The 25,139-nt window shown below is 37.3% G+C and overlaps 1 protein-coding gene across 3 annotated transcripts in view; it reads right to left on the bottom strand.

The window, feature by feature from the left end:
- The window catches only part of LOC108685689 (fasciclin-2), a 92,373-nt gene that overhangs the window by 18,629 nt on the left and 48,605 nt on the right, over nucleotides 1-25,139 (bottom strand). For all 3 annotated transcript variants that reach the window (XM_018190600.1, XM_018190601.1, XM_018190602.1), the window contains exon 2: nucleotides 1,844-2,015. In XM_018190600.1, coding sequence (XP_018046089.1) covers nucleotides 1,844-2,015 — 172 coding nt within the window. The remainder of the gene's footprint in view (nucleotides 1-1,843; nucleotides 2,016-25,139) is intronic.

Genomic DNA, 25,139 nt, shown 5'->3' with positions numbered 1-25,139 from the left:
GGTTCAATTTGTCTCTACATGTCTCTACATTCTTGTAACAGCTTGTATTAGTGTAATATGGAGAACATATAATTGAGTGGCGCAAATTGCTCGAATCGGGGTGATTTTGTCTGGGAATGTCACACACGGCACTCTTGACGATGAATGTACTTAATTATGCAAATCGTACTCGGGGATCGAGTAATCGTGCAAACACGCGACACGACGAATCAGTTACTAGGGTTAACGTTCGTTAGATTATTTGATCCCTGGATTAAATACTTTGCAGTATGAGCGACACGTGGTACATATATTAGCTGTTAACGATATCGACAGACTTGCATGAATAAAGACATAAATATTACAGATGAGGGTGAAATAATGTTTGCGAGTATGCACAGAATTGCGCCATTGTATGGAGCTGCTTAATTACTGTTGAGGCACACAATCACATACATGCGCAATGCCCTAGAAATATTGTGTTTCATTTTTAATCCTATGAGCTCAAGCAGTTTAATTATAAAGCTAGTTAACATCCAAAAACTAGAGAGCTTAAGCACATAAATTTTCAGGGACGTATATAAACATAAAAAAATGTTAACAAAAGATTTTACATTCTATTTTGAAACTATAAGTTAAAAAATTAGGTAAGTAATTTAACTTTTATGTACTCAATATGTTAAAAATTTACGTATCTTCAAAATCGATGTTTTCTTTCTCTTGCAATAAATGAAATCAAATTTGAATTTTATTAACAGAGAAATTAAAAAAAGCAATGGCTCTAGGGTTACTCGGTATGCGTGAACGTGTAAACGAAAAATTTGTTACATGCATTTTTTTCCGGCCAACGAATTTCCTCGTTTTGGCATGTGCGGGCGCTCAATAAGTCAGGTTTAGTACGACCGACCGTTCGAAACTTTTCCAGCTTAACGAGCAATAGCCGGTTCGCGAACTGCAATCGGTTCGCGTTGCAGCAATTAAGAGCTCCATGGCGCGGACTGCGGGAAACGTGGTTACATCGTGGGAAAATGATTGTATCGAACTCGGGACGAAGTGACGGGTGAATGTGCCCGCAAATGAGAAAGGTGGAAACAGGGAGGAACAAACGAACGAGCGCTACTATAGTTGCATAGTCTTTAGGTCTTCAGTAGATTTTATACTCGCCTTTCGAGTGGTAAGACGGCGTACCTGTGTATGCATTACAAGTGACAGAAATTTATAAATTAGTATTAAATATTTTTTGTACTTTTTCGCTTGTAATTTGTGTTCTCTATGGAGGATTTATGATTTATGTCATAAATAATTATTAATTAAAATTTACGATTTTATTCTGTGAAATTATTAGAGACATGATGTGTATTATACTATATAAGATTATATATAAGATTATGAGTAAAATGTTACAATCTAATGTTAATTAGATTGTAACATTTTACTCATAATCTTAATCGAAAGAAAACGCTGTTTCAAAATTATTTCAATAATTCATTAGGTTTATTTTACTTCTCAATTAAAATAAATTTCACAAATACTTTAACGAAGCACGACATGAAATGCATTATTCTCTGAAATATAATTGATTAATACAGCAATTCATGTATAAATATCAACGATACAAAAGAAAAAGTGTCTAGATTCATGAATCATGATTCTTATAATTGCTTGTAATAACTCTTCAAAAAATGATCATAGCACTAGCGGCGTTGCAATTGATACCTCCGATTAATTAAACTGTCATCTTCTCAATTGCTAATTATAATATAGATAGAGAAGCGCCGTTGACTTGATCACTTTTGAGTCATCTTAAAAATATTATTTCTATGAGCAAAAAAGAAGAAGAGATGAGGTGTGGTAATCGACTTACTTGAGAGGCTCAATCAAGCGATCCATCGGATCGAACCATTGCATATCAGAGATAAGTGACGGATCGTCTACCTTCGGTTTACACGTGAGGATAATGCTGGAGCCGATCGGCTTTGTTTGCGTCTCGCCGTTTGGTAAAATTTCCAAGTACGGATCAGTTGCGTTCGCATAAGCTGCAAAACAAGAAAAAAATCACAAATGTTATTATGCTGACAGAAAGATGAGTATGTGCGTGTGTACATGTTTTTGCATGCGAAACGATCGCAGTCGCTAGGGACCGACGGAAAATACTGGTTTCGATAATGATATAGTTAACGGAGTATTATAATGATCATCCTAATTATGTGTAATTTATTTTTTGCATTAATGCAAAAAAAATACAAGAGCGGACACTTATCTTAAATATGCGACTTTTAGTTACAAAAACATGGTTTAAATCTTTAAAGCTTGTATAATTTAGAATTGAATACATATTCTAATTTATCATCATAATTATTTGTATGTGAAAGATAGATAATAAATCGACAAGTTTATAATAATTTTCATTCGATTATGTTTTGATTATAAGTTTAGTTAAATTTAAATTTCTTCCTCTTCTAAAATATCAAAACACTCAATATTTTTTTTATGTGTATACAGAGTGAATCAGAGTCGTTGAACCAACTTTTTATCCTAAGAGAAATTTATCGACTTTATATCTAATTGAATTATAATGTGTGCAGTCGATTATTTTCTCATAGGGTAAAAAGCTGATTTAACGACTCTGATTCATTCTGTATAGTATATAACATATCAATTAAAACATATATAATAATGAAAAAAATAATTATTTATTAATATTTCCAAGCTTTCAAACATTGTTTCAAAAGAAGAGAATAAAATTCAGATAGGGCGAAAAACTGGTCTTATGTGTGACCCTTTTTCTTTTTCTTCTTCGAATTAAATTCATTACTGAGATAAAATTACTGAAATAAAGATTAAGCTGTATGCTGTTTCTTAAGATCACACAATTTGAAACAACTCAGAGAGCGATAATCCTGATTAACAATCTCTCTTACCCACACGAGTGGGTCGAGGCGTCTCTGGCAGCGGGGGTGGCGGCGGCGCCGTCATCACATAAATGCACAACACGGAGAGGCAGATCGGCGACGTCTCGACGCTCATGGTAACGCAACAGAAAGCGCCTTCAGGGACCGAGATGCGTACGTGAACTATGACAACGGTATGCGAACGTCGTCGGAATGCAGGCGTGCGCGACGGGTGCCCTCGGCGTCAACACGACGCGCGACTCGCCGTAGTGGCAGGCATAACAGGAAGCGGGAATTGAGCTAATTAATTGCGGCGAGCGAAAGTGCGGAATTGCCCTAACTGGGAAACGTTCTGTGACCTCCTCCTCCTCGTCCTCCTCCTCTTCTCGTCCGCGTCATCCAGACGTAAACTGCATCAGCAGCGTAATGCAGAATAGATGCTCGCCTGTTCTCTCCTCCCTCCCCCTCCCCCCCCCTCTCTCTCTCTCGGCGCCAGCTCTGCAAGCTCATTAGCTCGTTAACTTCGCGCACGTAAAGCTCAGGCTACCTGACGAGTGGAAATGACGGCGCAACGAGGGAATCATTATCGAATTTACGGGCGAGCCACAACTAGAACTACTCGTTAAGTCCGTGAGAATTTCTCGAGTCGCATGGAGAAGCGCCGATTCGTGATTACATGCGATTAACTACGGAGCTTAAAACGCGACGATGCCCACAACGGTCGATTTCCGTTTCACGCGGATTAAGTGGGCCGATAATGGATTTGTGTTCGCATTGTATCGGCAGCCAATCGCTTCCTGCACAGGTGCATGTTACTACTGATTGTCAAATTGACAGCACAAGCGTTTCACAGGAGAAAAAAGTCAGTAAAAAAAAATAAAAAAAATATATATATGTATGTATATATGTATGTATGCATGTATTCCGATGCAAGCACAATGCGATGAGTGAGCCGTGTAATCGAAATAGGGGGCCAGTTCGCCTAAATAATTCTTTTTTTTTTTTCACTGGCTGCAAGAGCGCGCCGCTGTGTAACAGTTGATCTCGTAAATACTGAAACCGCGAAACGGTGGTGGATGCTGCGAAAATAATTGAATACGGATTAAAAAAAGCGGGCTCGAGATAGTGAACCAAGCTACGCTGATGCAAGCGAGCAGCTCGCGTGTGACGCTGATCGCGTCTGACGTAATCGACAATGGCACGAAAATTGAAACCGCCCCGCAAATTGCCGGCGGAAAAAGTCGATCTCCTCTGTTCCCGCGCAGCGAATAACTTCCGTGCTATTTCTGCCGTTGGTAAATGTCAGAAGAACAAACGAAAATACAATATGAATTTTAAACAAAATTCGAAGACGTCCCAAAAAAAAGACTAGATGCGTTGCTGCATTCTGCCTTTCATCTAGTTAGCCATCACCTGTAAAATTTATTCTCGATGGCTCAATTTCCTCAAATTATTTCTAAATATATGTTTGTTCAGAAAATATATCGTCTCATGTAAAAATAAATTCTATATTAGACTTTGCCTTTGTCATTAAATCTGTTCCATTTTCGATATTTTTTTTTATCTTTTGAATAAATTATCATTTATTTTAATTATACCTTTACCATTAAATTTGTATTTTCGTTGAAGATATCTTCGACAAAATCAGTACAAGATGATTATTTTATCGCGGATAATGCAAACCGTTCGAGAAACTGGAGGGATTAATTTCGTAATAGTCTCGTTAATTTCTGTAATAGTCCGCGCAAGGACGCGGAAAGGTTACAAACCTTCCTCACGGAGGAACTTCCTTAATTGGCCTAAGATCGAGGATGAGTTCTTGCGTGCGGTCAATTAAAGGATCTAGCCAGTGCGTTACGCTTTGCTCTGCTCCCTCCCTCCCCTCTTCCTCTTAGCAAACTTAGGACTTTAAGCTGCTTTTACATCTTTCTATATACAAGAACGACCGATTAGATTCAACTACTGAAATATGACAATCATCAAACAAGCGTAATAAATATCTTGCGATGAACTTTCAAAAAAATTAAAAAAAAAAAAACATTTATTCTTAATTAAATCTATGACTTCTTTCTAAAAGACTTTTTCAGCTTTCAGCTGGCCATAAATTCCTATTGACATAGTTTTTCGAATTATCAAAGAATGTTTTTTTTATATATAAATGAAAAATATGGAATTCTTCATTCATATTCCGTTAAATTTATTTTGATTTCAACAAATAAATGTAATAAATTAAGATCTATGAATAAAAATCTGTGATTTCAATTAATAATTCACTATATTTTCTTTAGATTATTTATTGTAATTAAACCGTAGGTATTTCATTAAACTAGTGGTTGATTGTATGCTTGTAGAAATTAACATTCACGTTCCAACTTTAATGTGTGCGATAGTATGCGAAGTGCTCTTCGTTTTCTCGAAAATTCACACGTAAGAGGTCGAGCTTACAAATTGCGATAAGTTCCAACGGTACATTCAAGCTGAAGTCTGTATCTAGGGGGGAGGAGCATCGTGATAAGACACTGCAACGTTCGCTTAACGCCAACAGCATTTGCATCGCAAAGTTTGCTTAAACTTTGAACTGGGTGAATGGTGAGAAATGTGTTAAATCCTCTTAGTCGTCGGTAATTGTCTCCGACCGTGCATTACATACAATAGCTACAATCAACCAGCAGTCGTTTTGATTAATGGCTCGACTTCAGCCTGAAAATATGCTTTCGTTCTGCTATCGAGCCCTCGATCTATAATATCTCGAAACATTATGGGGATTACAATTTTGACCAGCTGTCATTTCGGTGCCTATGTACACAATGATTGAACTCCCTACAAGAGGTGTAATTCTGCTCTTACAGCCGTCATTTCCGATAAGAGATTTCGTAATCAAGAGAGGGTGAATCGCTAAAGATTACGTCCCCGGGAGCATTGTCTCTTGCTCGTAAAGACAGCTTATTTATTTGCTGTTCTTGCACTGTCATAAAATGTCGTTTCTTCCTCGCGATAAGACTCGCAAATTCATCATTTCCGGCTCGCTTAGGCGAATAGGCGGGCAGGCTAGGGGTAAGTTAAAGATTTTCCTACAGTCACTTGGGTCCTACAATCGCAAAATGTGTTTCACAAGGGGGCTAAATGAGCAGACGGTCCCTCTCGAACAATGGCAAGACATAAATCGCAATTATGTTTCCGGCGGACTGAACTTATTCGATTTTATCTAATACACTGAGAAACTCTCAGTGATGAAAGTATTCGATCAAGTTACGAGATATTTGATATTTAGAGATTGCCGTCACGGAATTAAATTTTTTTTCACAATTACAATCTATATTTTATATACATTTGTGTGCTATATTATTATATAAGACATAAATAAATAATCTTTAAATATAACTACGTATAGATAATCTGTACGTATAAATAAAACTGTTCCAAGAAAAATATACTTCTAGATATATTTAAAGATATAGGCACTTATAATTTTCTATAATTTTTTATATATCATTTTCATAAAAATCCATATTAAAATCAAATTAATTGTAATTAAAACAATTCAATTACCTACCTACGTTTATATAATCTGTATCTAATTCAGAAAATATTTATAATAAAATAAATCTTGTTATAATTTAATACAAAAAAAATAAACATATGGTCTCTTAATTGCTTCTTTGATAGATACTTATTCAAAAAACATGTTTGTCTGCATTCGTGAAAAGAAATCATCACGTTCGTACGCAAAAAAGTGCTGATATCACGATTTATTATTGTTGTAGAAAACAACATTAATTGCTCGTTAATGTCATATTTCAAAATGTATTCGTCATTACGTGAGAGAGAAAACCTGCCAGTTCATCGTCGCGATGCGCATTATAACGTCGTACGAAACTCATTCGGCGTGAACCGCCGAAGAGAGCAACAATAACGGAGGGTTGGTTGTTCCTGGAAATCCCCATTTTCGGCCTACACCTCCGCCTCCCCTCGAGGGCATGCGCTCGGGCAGATTCTATAATCGTTTCACAAATTCGCCCGAGTCACCGCGCTCCGCTTCTTCTCACTACCCCGCGTTTACAACGGTGTACCGCATCAACCATTATCCACCCTTGAGACTCGCAAATTCATCGTTTCCGGGGCGCATACTGCGTGTTCATCCGTGGGGGAAGAATATACGAGGGATGCGACAGGACTTTTCCTAAAGATCTTCGCGAAGAAATGCCGTAATTGACTGGGAGTTCATTGGGGTCGGCTTTGGTCGGCGCGCGAAATTGATAAATTGGTACATTGATGATGTATACTTGTGATATATTTTTCTATCACAAACATATAAATCATTTTATCTTAATTTTAGAGACAAGTTTTTACAAGATAAAAAAATATTTATTCTCAAATTATATATTTAGTAAAAATCGCATTGCTCCAATCTCTCAAGTAATCTCTTTTCATAAAGTTTGCGTTTTCTTTTTGTTTAACCGGTATGTAACTGCATTATCTATTCAAGAGTTATTATCTCACATCACATCCCAGTTACACTGGGTCCAGTTTACCCTCGAAACTCAGATTCATCGTTTCCGGATCCTCCTACAAGAAACGACGTGAAACGGAATTTGGAAGCCTTTTCTTAGAGGACTCCTGGGTGAAGAAATCCCGTGATTGCCCCGGGAGGTTAGCTCATCAGCTTCGGCTTTGGTCGAGCTTTTGTGTGTGTGTGTGTGTGTGTGTGTGTGTGTGTGTGTGTGTGTGTGTGGGTGTGTGTGGGTGGGTGGTATAGGAAGATAAAGGTCGAGCAAAGGGATCGAGAGGAAGACGAAAGGAATCAAGAGCAAGCAAGAGGACTCACTCCTCTCCCAAGACATCTTATTTACGTTAGTTAGGGTTTGTTGGCGCAGTCACCCCAGGGGCTATTCAATGTCTCTCCGTCGCCCATTTCAACCCCCCGCCGTTGATTCACACACATCCAGAAGGGGTCCTCCTTGGCATTTCGTATCTTGCCATCACACTCACGCCACAGCCACAAAACTACCCTTCTAACCCCCGGGATCCATCCACCCGGGAACCACGCCCGACTCACGTATATTCTCGACTCAAAGGCGATCCGTGCGTACATCCCGCTTTGCTTACGCGCGTGCCATCCGGTGTACAGGGGGGCTGGAATAGTGCTCCCCGGTAAACTCCGACGACATGTCACTCGAGTTGGAAGAATTCGATTCGGGAGGATCGGAAGAAATCCACGAGAGTGGTGCTAACTAGGTAGATGGAAAAAGTGCTGGGAAAGGTCTTGATCAGATGTCTATGAAATAAGATCGAATGAGAGGTCGAGTAGAAGAAATGGTGATGCTGTGGCGACAGGATCTTCCAAAAATGTGGCCAACTGGGAAATCTCGACAAGGTAAATTCGATATTGCTGACCTCTTTGCCGTCGGCTTTCTTCCTTCAGAATATAATTTTCTTTGTTTTATCTATGTATATATAAGCCTACATTTTTTCATGTTAATTTTTTTATTAAACAATTAGTTAAAAATCATTTTCGGAAATCCTTTATTTTACAGCTAAATTTATTTTAAATTTATTATAATTAACTATATTATAATTTATTATAATTAATTATTCTTTTACTGCTTGATATTATATGAATTATTTAGTCACTAGATTCGAAGAGAATTTTCTGCAAATACACTATTTCTAGCTCGTATTGCCTATATAGTAATCGATATAAATCGGTACCGATTTATAGCACAAGTCTCATAATTACAAGTAAATTAGGAGGGATTTATGAGTACCGAACAATACGGCACGTAGCATAATGCAGAGTAAAGTGCATTTGAATTTCGATTCGTGAGGGGGAACATTGCACATAACTGTGAATACATCATCTCCTCCCTGTAGGCTTTGTTAAGGGCTTGTTACGAATGAAGACCGAAAGCTTTGTTAAGAGCGAAGGGAGTGAGGAACGCGCCAATTTAATTAAGGTAACGTTACAGCGTGTCGATGATAAGGCTTCCATATATCAGATAGACTTTTGTATTCGGATAACGAATTTTAAAAAAAAATAGATGCACAAATATATCATTATTATTGTTTTTGGATATATATATATAAATAATAAAATTTAATTTTATTGAATTAAAATATTCTATTTGTGAACAATTATTTTTATGTAGATATAAATCGTAAATAAGTTCTTCATCTTGAAATCACTTCAAATTTTAGACGATCAACACTGCAAAGTATTTAAATGTCGCAACGTGTGTAGATGTATGATTACTTGTTATCAGTATTCATAAGCTGTGCGCTACTCTATTGTAGTTTCTCATTAAAAAAATCGTCCATAAACTATATAAAGAACCATAAAAATCGAGTGGACATTTACGGCGCGCATCTTTCTTTTCATGTGAAGAAAGTTGGGAGGCAAAGCGAGGAAACTGCGCAGACATTCTTTTATCGGAGCAAGAGAGAACGATAAGAAGAAATCGCGATAAAGATATTGGATCAACGACCGATATCGAACGGGGAAATATTAGTGGACTAGTGTAATTCCCAAAGTTCACGAGAACGCGATTAGTTGTAGAGATTGCGCTACTGTAATCTCGTCAATAAACTCACGCGATTAAATAGCCTGGTATCGCGCGGAAGGATAATGAAGTGGTCGAAGGGTTCGTCGGTCACCAAACCGAAATTACATAATAACGGAATAGAGTTGTGTTTGTGTATCCCTTCATTTGTTGCGTGACAATTTACGAATTACAGCAAGTTAACTAGTTGCAGTAATAAATTAAATCTAGATAAATATTTTAGTTATGTTTGAATTAAATATTGTATATTAATTCGTAAAAATATTAAATTGTAAAATATTAATTGTAAAATATTAAAATAAATACTGTATTACTTATAAAATCAATTAATATGTATTAGTGCGCAGTATTACAAATAATAAATATGTCTGATATTCCATAGGATGAACAATCTTTTTTTTAATACCTATTTTTAAATACGTGCAAAATATTACGGTTTTTCTAAAAATTAGCGAGATAGTGGAACCGTGTAGAACACGGTACTAAAAAATATAGAAAGATGAAAGAAAAACTCAAAGTTCGCGTAATTGCTCGCACGCAAATTTTTATGGTAGAAAGCACAGTGCGAAAAAAAAGAGAGAGAGAGAGAGAGAGAGAAAAAAAGAGAAGGAGTCATTAGTGGCGGTAATAGCTGAATCTTCGTTAACATAAAGACCACATTAAGCGTTAATAATGACGCGTAAGAGATACTCCTCTCGTTGAATCGACCTGCGGCTTTTACCCTGTGCTATAAAGTAGCTTCGGATAGCTTCACAAAGGAAAACGCGTGAGAGAATAATCTTGATAACAGTCGGTGCTGCGTCGTGTTGTACTGCTTTACTTCGCAAAATCCGGGAATCCTTTAAATCTTGGAATCACAGGAGAAATGCCTTCTCCTTCGACCGGTCAAAGACTGCGTACATATATATATATATATATGTATATATATGTATATGTATATATATAAAAGTATGTATATAAACATATATATATATATATACACACACACACGAAGGTGTTACGGCGAAACCTTATAAATCAGACGAGGGACAGAGCCTCGGGGCGGAAAGACGCGCCGTGAAGAGAGCGATAAAAACTTCTAGCACAGCTTCTCCGAGCTCCAGATAGGCGTTCTAATTAAATGCTCAACGGAGGTTTCTCTCTCCTTCCTTCCGCGCTTTTACATTTCCTTTCACTTTTCCTTCCTTCTTGACTTGATTAACATCGGACTTTTCAATGCCTATCCTATTTTGTCGCCATTTGCACGACAAAAATTTATAAAAAAAAAAAAAAAAAATCTTTTACATCTTCGGATTTATAGAAAGATTTTGCTTCACGACATAATGAAATTGACTTTTACCGTCTCACAGAATTCTTTATTAAAAATTTATATAAAAATTGAAGACTCATTGTCAATTATAACTTTTATTTTATTCTCTTATTTTTTTTATCTTTTTATCTTCGTCTAATTTTATAATATTGTACTTTCTATATTAAACGTTTACGATTGTTTGAGTAAATTTCATGTACTTTTATTTTACTTCCTGTAAAATTAACATACTGGAAAGGAAATGTGCCAGAGGCTGTCAATGTGCATTGAGTTTAGTTTATATCAGTTGCCTGTCCATAACAAATTAGTTAATCAATGAGTGAATTATACATATGTTAGTTCATAGCGTATCATTCAATAGAATAATTCAATACATATTTTAATCCTGCATTTCTATTGTAATAAAAATAATTAACGTAAAATCAATAAAAATAAAAGTTCTCTCTTTATCTCAATGTTTTCACAGTTCTTTCAACATTCTCTTGTATTTTTCTCAGTTTGTCTGAAAAATATGCTGACTCTGCAAGAACGTCTTCGAACTACGGTGCAAATAAATGGAATGGAATCGTCGCGAAGATAGGCAAAGAGAACATTTTTGCAGACGCCTCGATGCGATTCCACCGAGACAAACAAGTCATTCGAGGGGTAACCGAGACGAAGCGGGTGGGTCCGTGTTTGAAGAATGGAACGCGACATTGGGTGTTTATGAATGTCGCGGCGTAGGGGAATGGATTGAGAATCCCGATCTCTTACGGTGTGATGAAATATGTCGAAGTACAAGCGTGCCTTTGACACCTGCGAGCTGGAAATTTATGGGGATGCCGGAGGAAAGTTTCAAACGAAACGGAATAGTGTGCGGCCAAGTTGTTGTTCCGCCGTTGTAAAAATTATTACGACAGTTGGGAGCGTGTTACGTAATGTGAATCTGAATGATATACTGTCTTAAAAAAATAAAAAAAATCATTGAAAAATTACGCAATAAAATTATTCGACGTTCTTACAATAAAAATTATTATTTATCAACTTATGGAAATCATGATTATTTGCATACGTAAACGCACGATGAATTAAATTAGACTTTAATGTAATTTAGTTGAAGATAGCATGCCATGATACTAATAAGAAGATACCACGCATAACGAGGTTTTCGTTATCAGATGAAATTCCGGAATGTCATTTACGAGTAGCAAGGTATAACGACATAATAGCTGCCTTCCTCCTCTTCATGAAAACTATTCAATATTTGTATTCCATTTAAAATACTTCCTCATTCTTTCGTAAGCGTTAATTTGTATAAAAATATTGAATACAATTCTTACATTTTCTCTTACAACAGTTTAAACATCCAAAATTAAAAACACAACAGCATATTAAAAGCAAACAACGTAAAATGTCATTTGATAAATGTGCATGACAGTATTTTAATCGAACAAAATGGAACTAAGAGAAGATAGAAATTAGCAAAATCAAAATAAAATTAAAGAAAATACAAATTACGTCTGGCGAAAATTAAATTGGATATTCGCTTTATAAATAATGAGTTCGGCAAGTTGTTCTATTTTCAAGAGAATACTGTGCAACAGTTTCCGGCTTCCGCAGTTTCACACTCAATATTAGCGTCGTGGAGTATAAGCACGTAACCCCTATTACTTTAAGTTTCTCGGTAACATATTCCATTATTTAACCGGATACACATATTGGCAAATGAATTAAATCAAATTAACGCGATTACCGCTATTCACACTATCCGTACATTCGCGGGATAAATAATTTGCGCGCACAAACCACGAATTTCCTTCCGTATTTCATATCATGTCTTGTTAATCTATAATAAATGCAAGTAACATTTAAATTTGTTCCACGTTGCTATAAATTTAACAAATTTCATTTAACAAACTGGACAATTTAAAAAAATATTGGACAATTTTAAAAAATTGTCCAATCCAGTTTTCTCGCTTCTGAGCAAAAAATAGAATAGTAAAATGACTCCATAGAATATCACATTAGTTAGGTTTATTATATTTTTTTACCTCTACTTTGCGAAGAATGAGAACTAAATAAAAAAATAAGAAGCAAATGTAATTATAATGGTAAGTGAGATAAATGCGAGTTGATGTCCTTCGCGAACGGGAGCATCAGAAGACACGCGACATGACAAGAAGATATCAAGTAATCTGTAGTACAGATACACTCGTGTATGTACATAAAGACGCATCCCTAAAAGGCGGTGCCTTCAAAAGCGGTCGGGATTGTTAGATACGGGACCTGTTCGTCTCGTTATGCGTTTGCACGCGTACTACGAACGACATATGCACGCATATGCGTACTCGACGCATATAAGCGACCGTCTCAGTCCTTCCTAAGTAGAGCGAAACGCTCGTGACGTAACAACTCGTAAAAGTCATCATTTAAGCTTTAAAGACGTTAAACCATGACTCGTCTCTACCCGGAGACCGCAATATATCCTGATAAAGAAGACACTATAGATACTAACAAGAAACTCAAAAGGAACTGAGGGTTAAACAGATGAAACGCGTCAAAGCGGCATTGAATTTACGAATTTAAATTTCAAAGAGAAAAAGAAAATATAAACGCTCTAAAAATATATGAGACTATAAATATACGAGATGTTTAATTCAAATTTCAAAGATCTTATTAAATTTTTAACAAAAATTTTAATTCTCCTCCTGTACAAATCTACGCTTTAATTTTTTGCTTTATTTGATATTTTCTTTTCGTTACGTTATTTTATAATGAAATATACCAATGAATACCGACAGAATATTGTCCGTAATAATCGGACCATTTTGTACGGCAAAGTTATCATTCATCACCTATTAGTCCTGTGACGTTTTGAATATCGTTACTCACGCGATCTTTACCCTGTCAATGAATAATTGATGTTCGTTCAGTGAGGACGATTGAAAACACACTAGAAACCTCCTCTATAATGCAGATAACCTTAGCCTCGAGAGTACCAGAGAGTATCAGAGAGTCCGGAGACATGTATCGCGTGATCATTCTATCCGCAGCCATTTCGATTTTATCATTTAAATGGAATATTATCTAAATATAGCGTTTCTCTGACGTTACGTATATATGCAAACGTACTATGGAAAAAGAGGAAATGTTACAGAAATAGGAAAAGGAAGAGAAAGATCTTACGATTTTCTTCGTATTGAAAGACCGCTACCACCTCGCGGCATATTTCTCGTTTATTTGGCATTCACCGGGTGCATAAAGTAGACTGTGCGCAGCCATGCAGTTTCTGCATAATGCCGGGGAGAGATAAGCATCCAGGACGTTGACTCTTCCGGTCCTGCCACGGTTGCCTTAGTTATAGCTTATACATCCTGATATATTCACCGCAGTTAAACATGGATGGGAAAATTGTGCGGGAAAATATAACGTGTTGTTTGTATATAATGGAAGTGTTTTTCTTTATCTTAAATTTAAAAACGGCTTTAATCCTAAACTCGGAATAGCTCAGATATCAAATGTAAAATTGCATTATATTGATCAACAATGATGAAATTTACAAAGATCTCACAAGATTTCAAATACATCTTAATATAATTTTTTTGAAACTGCAATATTTATTTAGATAGAAAATAACTACTGATATAAATTAATATAAAATAAGAGATATATAAATATATAATTTACATAAGTATTATGAGGATTTAAATGTTAAATCATTTTAGTTGTGTAAATATAAAGTTTCTATTAAAGAATATTGTTTAATTTTAAAATTAATACACGCATATCTCATTTATGACCAATTTTGTCTAATTGTTTGCATTTATATCTTGTTAGTATATTAATTTTAGTTATAACGCGAGCTACAAACACTGTGAGTACACAACTCTGGCTCGTATTGCAAATTCATGTGCCAATGTGCCATTAATTTTCCGATATTGCGAATTTATGTAGCATTATTAATTTTGAACGTAATAAATTAATTGTCGGATTTTAAAAGAAAATAATCTATGAAAATGGTCTCTAATTTTTAGACTTATAACTTCGATTATGTCATGTATGATTAAAAAAAAACTTTTTGCAGTATATTCCACTTTAAACATTAAATTGAAATATTTTTCATGTTTCTCATTATCTAACGTAAAAATATGTATCACATATCGTGTATTTGCATTAATATGTGCATAATATGTATAGATAAACCTTGGAAATAGTTTCGGTATCGTATGTACTTCGATGTAATCGAATGTCACTTAGAGATTGCGGATAGAAAAAATGTGCACACGGCACGGAAAGCATTTCCAGCATCATGACAGTGATCCTGGAAAAAGCATTTTCGTGTCGTACATGCGCATTTCGCATTGGCTTCGTATTACTTTGAACGAAAAGTATATTGATAATATTCCACTTCATAACTGCAGTTGTACGCGCAGTACGATAGCGTTAAATAACAAAAAAATCTATCTGAAAGTTTTATTGCCGGCTTACTGTTGAGAATGTTCGCGTTTGCTTCATAATACTTTATGCACGACATGCACGCAATGTCCCATGAATTGCGCGCGATCGCTTTACACTAATTATACAAGAAGCAAAATGGAAATTGAGACCAAGATATGAAAGTTTTTTATTATAAGCGATTAATAAGTTAGATGGTTTTAGTGAATTGAGTTTCAGAAAAACGATATGTATCAGTTAGTTTCTTTAGAACTTCAGCAGAATTTTAATTTGGAATGCAGTAATCCAAGATGGTTAAAGTTGAACGTAGAAAGGCACGGAAAAGAACGTCTAATAGATTTTTCATAAGTGAAAAAGGAGTCTACATTCGTTTTATACCTCATAAACGTCTTCTTAAATGACATCTGCAGTCTTTTACCGCATTACCTTGGCCGACTTCCAATTTCCGCTCAAACGAAAAACAATTTTCCGGAAATATGGCCTCATTTTTTTTTACACCGAATCATTTATGTGCAAATAAAATTTTCAAAGCACGTATAATGCAACGCTCGTGCATAACTGTTGGCGAGAAGAGTAAGAAGTAGACAAGAGACGAAGGAAAATAAAAAAGATGCGTGATAGATTTTCTCCACAGAATTTTCGTCAGTGCACTTTGCGACACCTGCTTACCCGAACGACAGCGGGATCAAGAGGAGGGAGAAAGACGGAGAATTCGGTTGCCGAAGGCTGCAGGGTGGTGGTTAGTCTATGGGGATGGAAAGCAGAGGACTGAGAGAGATATCTGCCACAGCAGGGGATATCCGGCAATTTCGGTAAAAGGGTTCGGCTATATGCCGGTAGTCCGTGGAGTCGGCGGACGCGCACCTGGTGACGGCACTGTGCTTCAACTAAAAGCTATCTTCCCCTAATTCACGAGCGGCAGGCAGCAATAGCAACAGCAGCAGCAGCAGCAGCAGCTTTCCCGGGATATACGCAACGACCGTGTCGCGCGCGCGCACGCACACTGGTTTCCATCAATTTTCCGGACGTTGTCGGTCCATCCCTCTTGCTCTCTATCGTTGCTTTCCTATCTCTCGTGTCGTCTCCATCGATACATATACCTACACTCGCGTGCAATCCTTTCTCGTGTGGCGCATTCGCGAAAGAAAAAGTGATTGGTAGATGGAAAGAGTTAACCGTAATGGAACGACATAGACAGCCACGAATATCGAATTTGCAGCTTCTGTTAAACTTCATTCACTGAAGTCCCTGTTCTGTTAAACTTAATTCAATTGGAATCGTAGAGATAGAATTTTCAGAAAGATTAAAAAAAAAAATGTAAAATATTACACGCAGAAAAGTATTTGGGCTGATTTACAAAGTTTATACATATATAGTGTAAATAACTTTCATGATTAAATAAGTATACTTCAATGCCTTGTTGCGTAGAATTCGACTGCGAATCGATAAAATCCCGAGATGCCAACTGCCGTATTCGAGCATTCAGTAAGGTAGGGAACTCCGTTTAAATGTCAGTCTCGAAAGTCGTGATATGGGCCGGCTGGAGAATTTCGACATTCGCGAAAACCGAGGAATTCTGACGCCGGACGGAAGGTAAATTAGATTGAGGACAATGCGGAGTCGAGACTTTTGGGCCGCGGGCGAATTTCATTTGAACCGTGCAATCCTTTCCAACAAGATGAAAAGCGCGCACACATATATGAAAGAGAGAGAGATATTAGTTAATTCTAATTAGAATAAGTGTGCCTCGAGCAGTGCACGTTAATTTTGAAGACGGAATATTCTGAAATTATCAATTTAATCTAGATATCAGAGATAGCTTTTTATTCCAATTAGATCATATTATTTAACGAAGATATATTAAGCTGAATTACATTTCAAATTCTAAATTTTTTATGTCCAATATATTTTCCATTATATATACTTGTCCATTATATATGTTCCGACAACAACAAAAAATTGATAAATTTCATTCTTAATTCCATATGAACGATAACGTGTAATAAATATATATAATAATTTCACAATACTGCGCGAAAATTAATAATAATTTAGATTGATATTCGTTCAAGGGTTTCGGAAATTGCAATTTTAGAGTAAATACACTTTCAATTGCGTTAGCAAATGTATGATTTGGCGCTGTGTAACCACAAGTATCAAAAGAAAGAAAAATATGCATTCATTGCGGCATAGAATATATTGCGTAAACTGTACAAAGGGTCGCCATAATATCCCACCAACGTTAAATGCGCTTTTCATTAAATACGCGAGCGAGCACAAAAGCTCGTCTTGCTTTGCGCATCCGACACGGTACACGATGGAAATGACGGAAACTAAAGATGAAGATACGCAATTAGTAGTAAAAAGGGAAAGTCACGAAACATCATTTATGAATTCGATATAATAGGCTTTTGTCACGGATTAAATATACTTCGTTTCTTAAACATTTCCTTTATGCCATGTTCAATATTACAACGATTAATTTACGCGTTTTAAAAAAGTCCATCTGCACCTCATAATACGAGATATACTTAAAGACGAATTTTCCTGTGACGAAACTTTTGCGCACATATTCGTCCCAGAATTTACGGACCGTCAGTATACTTATTTATCTTACGAGCACACAAAGAGTAAGAGAGAAAAAGAGAGGAAACGACAGAGCATAGTAAAACGGCGATTTCCGGATAATGCGAGCTCGCGTTACAACGCGCTGTTGATTTATGCATCCGCCAGAGTCAAGCTTGACGCGGATGGCGCACATCGGAGATTGCAATTGCAGAAATGTCGATCCTTGCGCGAACGGTCGCGCGCGTTTCCCGGCGAGCAAATATCGGCGCCATGCAGTATTCTGCGACTGGCAATAAATTGGACGTCCGGTCGACGATGCAAAAAGTTGGACAAACGGCGGCCGCGTAGTCCCTGCGGGGGTTGCGTTCCGCATGAGAGGGCGGAAACGCCGCGGCGAATTAATTTCGCGTGTTCTCCGAGCCTGCGGCAACGAGACCCCGATCGTCGGCGACGCGATGTACATATGGGGTGTCCAGTCAAATGGCATACGCAATCGAACAGTTTCCTTTAAAGGACAATTCTATGAATTCCAAACAGATAGCTACACACACACACACACACACACACACACACAGAGCGATGATAATAAGTTTATCGTGTACAATATCGTGTTTGCAGACAGATCGATTTGTTATGTAGAACGTCGGCGACGACGATCTCGTCAAACAAGAATCAATTACATTTCTCTAACGAAATTCACAGCTGCAGTTGAGGCTATGAATTCGACGGTATAGTCCCTTTCGACGTGCGCGTTAAGTTCTGTGGGAGTTAAAGCGTTCCAAGTTTATGTCCATAGTGACATATTGATAGAAGCGTATATCCCAAGTTTCCGTGCTATAACTAATTACAAGCTTAAACTTCCAGCTAACGATAATGTCAAACCAAGTACTTGGATGAAAGGAAGTGGCAAACCCGATATGTCGTATGCATATACGTGTATCAATATTAGGTAGACGCGCAAAAGGAATCCCTTATCCGACGAATTCATGAAAAAACCAGGTAGTCTGCGCCCACAGGGAATTAAAAGAGCTCAGCACACCGTATCCATCGAATTTTGTGGAAGCTGCGTCCGCGCATCGTTGCGTCTCGCTCTACATTTCCCTCTGCTCCACGGTTTTACCCAGCATGTCGCCGTTCTCCTCTTTTTTCTCTGACTGCGTCAGGAGGGTAAGTCGATGCGGTGCGGTGATCGTCGGTCGTGAATCGAAACTAAAGAGAGTAAAGCGTCGTATGTAAACGAACGGTAGTTTCCGCCCTGGTTTTTCGCGGCTGATGCCAATCAGATTTGCGAGCAGCGCAAACATTCGAGATTTGTTGCTGAAAAATTGGAATTGATTGTCGCCAGTTCAAAAATTGAATTTGAAATGAATATCCTAAACGATAATGAAAATACATCCCAAAAATAACAATAAAAATAAAGAAAATAAATTCAATTGGAAATATTTCTGAAATACAAAGTCAATAATACGATAAACAAATCCACAAACAAATTCTTTATTTGCACGCGATAAAGAATGCTCTTTATATTTTTTCATTTTATATTTTTTTTAAATCTATATCCGATTCTATTGGCCGTATACACGCGATAGTTTGCATTTTCATCGATCATTGCACGATCTCGTCATTTCTACAACTCCCACGTTCGTCCTTTTAAATTCGTGGGCGACGACCAGCGCATCGTTCTTCGTTTCCAATCTCGTTCTTCTCTAGTTCTCGACGTAAATTCTCCTTTAACGAGCCCGACCACGGCCAATTAAAAGCGTTTCGACCGTAAGAGAAGTGGAAAGAAGAGAAGAGAAGCTCGTTGTACGAAAGACAGGCACACTCTTCTTCAACGCTTCTCTTCAGCCACTGAGGGTGAAATTAAATTTCCTCAAGAGAATCGTCCCAGCGAATAAAAGGGTGGTACATGGAAGAATGGAGGGGGAGGGGGTTTCGGACGGGCCGCGAGTTAAATAATTCAGTCGCGGCCTTCTTGCAAGACCTCCTCCAACAACTTTCTTCGAGGCGGCCTCCGAGATCTTAGCCGCAGCTGCCATTTCGCATTTCTCTCGTTCTTCACGTTTTCGTCTTCGTTCCCCTAACTCCCGATGCCACCACCTTTCACCCCTCGAGGGTGGAATCAAGGGTGGAAACACCGGAGGACGGGAACCAGGCCCGTGCAGATAAGAAATCCTCGCTTCGCACGCGACGCAAAAGGAGGGTGAACGTCGTCCGCCGATATTTTCACGCGCGCACGTGCTGCCAATGAAAAACGAACGAAAATATCAAATTCGATTTTCTCACCCAGACTTGTCCCTTTCTCTTTCTCTCTCTCTCTCTCTCTCTCTCTCTCTCTCTCTCTCTCTCTCTCTCTCTCTCTCTCTTTTCGCGCTCAAGAAGTTCTCTCATTCCCCTCTCTCGTCTCAGCGAGCGCGTCATTAGTGCGACTCGCAGGAAACACGAGAACGTGACTGAAATTTATATTCTTTGTTTCTAAAGGCCACTATCACAAAAATTGCTCTTTCCGAGACACGCATTTTTGCTGCCATCGCATATAAACATTTTACTGTATTATTCAGTCAAACTCATGTGGAAACTCATAATTATAAATGTAAGTATAAAAACGTGGAAATTATGTAAAAAAAATTTTGCACAGGAAATTTTCGCTGACTAACGTTTTACAATGACTGCGTTCAGCAGAGAAAACTAATCAGTTAGCGCTTAGTGATTCTTTAATATGATTGATTTCTATAGATTTATTTAGATTCAATGAAGAATTAAAGACAAGAACCAATTATATTAAAGAATCACTAAGCGCTAACTAATTAGTTTTTTCTGCTGATCGCAATCAATGTTTTAATAAATCCTTTTGAAAGAAGAAAGTGTACAAAATATTGGTAATACACCTAATACACCTAACTTACGATTGTTTCGATATTAATAATTTCGAAGCTATATATTGTATAAACTATAATTTACAGCTACAATTAATACAAAACTTTTCACTTTCTCATAACTATTCTACTCGGAGTAAATGAAGTATGAAATTTCACGTTTATATATCATGATACTGTGGAATGTAATCAACACTACAAACATAACTAATATAATTACAAGACGAAACGTTATCATGATGTTAAAACAATTGTATGTAATTTCATTAATGCACAAATTACATACACAGACTATTAAACATTTATAATAACCTGCAATGCGAGAGCTTGTGCTATCCTCGGTATGCTTTGTGCATACAGAGCTTAAGTGCCATCTTGTTTAAATTAATGCGACTATATGTAAGCCCTCATTACAAGCGAGCGAGTTACAATAGAAACTGCCGGGAGAGAGAAGTGATACAGAGAAGGATAACTGCTGCATTGTACGGTCGATAAGCGCTAACATTAGTGCGATGCGCGTACAATTCCACGGGAGCGAGGCAAATGCTACGGTCACAATGCATCCTTTTGCGCAAACAGGCACGCATTTTGCGCGCACATACCGCACAACCGCATTACACTGTGCACGAACAAACACCGAACCGGGTGAAACGAAAATCATTCTTGTTCGAAATTCCTGCGATCATCGCCTGCGCACGATCGTTGAGCTACAGCATAGCATTATATAATTGAATATCGTGCGATCATTTTCGGTCGCGTGCATGCGCAAATTAATATGAGATTATTAATCATTGGACAGTAAAAAAAATGACTGCAGAAAAAATGATGTAACGATAATAAGTAAAGTTTCAAGACACGAAAGAAAGCACAGGTGTGTGTTGAGTATTAATTGTAGCTGCGTAACGCACATTAAAAGAACATCACACTTCTGTGTCATTATATTATACTTAAATTTCCCTCTGCTTGAAAAAAATATATATATTTTTTCCATCGATTCTTTGAAAAGTTGTTTCATTGGCATTCGTATATAAAAAAACATTTAAATAATTGTAAAAAGCTCATTTGTTTTTTACATTTATTTTGTTTAGGCCGTTTTATTTAAAAAAAAAAAACTTTTTCTAATAAAATAAAAAACTGTTTTTTGTCTAATAAAAATAAAATAAATATAAAAAATAAAAGAGTTTTTTACAATCATTTAAATATATTTTTGACATATGTAAAAAAATGTACATATGTAAATGTCAATAAAGCCACTTTTCGAAGAATTCACACCAAGGGAGAAAATAAATCAACCCATTCAGTACTCGGTACGGTCCCATTAACGCGAAAATTGGGTAAGAAGGCATATAGGAAACGTCGCAAATTGAGCGCCACGGCAAACTCGATTTCTGCCGGTAATCCCGAGCTTCCGCTTTTAGGGGATAAACGCTCGCAATGGAACGTTCTTACAACCGAATTCCCGCACTCGGTTCTGTTGTCGTCACTGTATCGGGGATTAAACTGTCCCGCAGCGTACGAATAATTTCCACGCTAGTCGCCGTCGTGCAAACCGGAAGATTAATAATTCGTCGCGCAGCCGGCGGACGGAGCTTAAGTGTGACACGGTGACAAAACAGCGCGCCAGCACTGAGGGAGGCTTTGATGTTTTTGCTGCGACCTGCCTGGCGCTATCGAAGCGTTTATTAAATGCGAAAGATCCGATTTCCTTTGTTAAGCGCGATGTTCTATGCGTATGGTTTTGATTTAACTATGAGCGTTATAATCTAATTATAAATGACATATGTGATTGAATTTACTATGATACGTTAAAATGTCGAGGAAGAACATTAATGCAATTTCATACACAATAGATTTATAAAGAACAATTCAGAGCTATTACTTACCACCCTTAAATATGTATAAATAAGTCATTTTCGTTTTGTTTTTTTTAATTTGCCATTACAGGGTATCAGTATTACATCTTTTATTATATTGTACTTTGAATTCTTCATTCGTACAAAGACTGTAAATACATTACGTTATTTTTCCTTATAATTTTTTTAACAAATTTCACTCATCAACCAAGTGATACTAATTTCAGCCAAGAGTAAATTAAAGTTGTAATTGACATCGAAATCACATTAGCATATAACTTTCATCAAACGCGTCCTCATGAGAGGAGAGACACAAGAACATTCCTTACGCATTAAATATGGCTAACACAAAAGCTACGTCGTTAAATATTGACAAAATCACAGAAGCTGCGTAGACCCTCCGCGTCTAATCTGGCATGCCGCGTGTTCGCGCGATACACACACGTGACTGAAGATCCCTCGAACATCTCCTGTTCTCGCGATACTTGGATGGGTGGCGGTCGGATTTCCAACGGAGCGGAAGGTCAATCCCAGCGCTTCGAAATTTCGGACCGCCCCGCACTATGTGCAGCACAACGAAATTAACTGTCAATCTCAATTTCCCCCCTTCTACCCACATTGGATGGGTGCGCATCCCTCCGCGAGAGGAGAGAGAGAGAGAGAGAGAGAGAGAAGCAGTCCGCACGCGGTCTAACACCAGAGACGGAAATCGGGCCACCCCCCTGAGAAACGTCAATTATAAAGCACTGAGTCTGCTGCCAGAGAGCCGTCAGGGCCCCGTCACGCCTGTTTCGACTCTTCTCTCCCCCGTGTAGCTGTTATATTTAATGAAAAGAAGCTAATCCGCGATCAGTCATAATACACGTACACTCAAATGACGACGACATCGTCCTTGTTTTCGCCCTCTTTCTCCTCTGAGAACAGCAGCAAAGCACAATCAGGAATTTCTCCGATTATATTATAGCTACAAGCTTGCCTATAAAAATAAGTTTTAATAACTATTTCAAATATAAAAAATAATTTATTTACATATATATTGAATAATTATTTCTGGACTCAATAAATAATTTATTCCAATTAGCACTAAATTATATGTTCTTCAATTATATATTCTTGTACCTACGTCATTCTTCTTTATCCGAAGATGCTGGAGGGTTCACATCGTGAGAAAGAAATTAAGCTAACTTTAAATAGTCAACTTTATAAATAATTAATGTTGGACTGATGGAGTGCTCGTATTACACTGAAATTTTGATAACAATTTGATAACAATTATTTAGTTTCTTTTCAGGATCAAAATTGATAAAACACATCTCGAGACCTCGCGGGCGAGTGTCGAAATACGTGTCGTGTGATAGATGCGGGGAAACGCATTGGCGAGTTGACGTTGGATGTCCATTAGTGAGATTGATGTATATTAGATATAATGTACTACTCTACTCATCGTACTGTAACTGCAAGCGGAGATGGCCCTTTATTAGTTTGGTTTTTATGAAAGCCGGCTATTTTTTTCGCGATGTTTTAGCGGTAACGACCGAGGTCAAACAGAAAAGTTATTATGCGACATCCTGGATTAATTAAAATATATATAATACATAATCACGTGACATATATATGTATATAAAGTAATGAGTATAAGTATAGAATATATAAGTAAAAAAAAAACAGGAACAAATAAAAAATAATTTAAAAAAATACAAAGTATAAAATTTATCAACATATGATTGGATCATAAATTATAAGTTCCTCTAAGATTAAAAAAATATAACATTAAGAATTATTTAATGAAACTTCTTGAACTACTAACTATATAAAACGAAATATTTTCGAGTATCGAAACTACTAGAATTGCTTTTTTTCATTTTGAGAGCAAAAAATATTCGCTTATCACGAAGATATACAACCTGCTATGATTAATTCTATTTATTTAAAGAGACTTATATATCGTTATCTTTGTATATCGAGCAGCCTATCGGGAATGGAAAGACAGAACGTTCATGATTCAACAACGTACGTCGTTTACGCTCAACGATAAGAAAGGAGATTTAGCTTCGACTAATCGTGCGATTAACAATGCTGCGTGCATTGACGATTGTTGTCGTAACAGGGTTTTGTCGAATCATCTTGATTTAATTAGCTCCTCAATTACCTGCCAAACGTAAATCTACGCCCACGTGGTGCAATTACGCTGGTTTCTTGGTAACAATGCGCCTCCCATTCTGCTTCTCCGACATGGCGATTATTAAGCCGCCGAATAATCACCGATAATGTATGTCCTACAGAAATGACGACGAAGCGGTAACTAGCCCCGCCAGTTGAACTTTAAGGAGAGAAGTTTGTCTCAATTATTGTTCGGCGCAACGATCTCCCGCTCTCCCGTCGCCAATACGCCCACGAGCTCATCTCTACTCGACGACGACGACGACGGCGACGACAACGATGACGGTGCACTTATCCGCTTCCTCGGGGCTAAAGAGAATGATGCAAATGGCACGCCATTGTCATTAAGTAGATACATCCTTTAATGGCAACCTCTCTTCATCATCCACCGTACGCGTTGATTGTCCTGGTATACATACGTCACCGTATCACAATAGAGACTCAATATCATTGACTGCTGCCTGCTCGACTAACTTTGTACAATTATTTCACTGGATGCTGGCAAAATGTGA

Source organism: Atta colombica, unplaced genomic scaffold (assembly GCF_001594045.1).
Source record: "Atta colombica isolate Treedump-2 unplaced genomic scaffold, Acol1.0 scaffold155, whole genome shotgun sequence".
Classification (NCBI taxonomy): Eukaryota; Metazoa; Arthropoda; class Insecta; order Hymenoptera; family Formicidae; genus Atta; species Atta colombica.
Note: the sequence above shows the minus strand (reverse complement) of the source record. Positions and strands in the feature narration are given on the sequence as shown.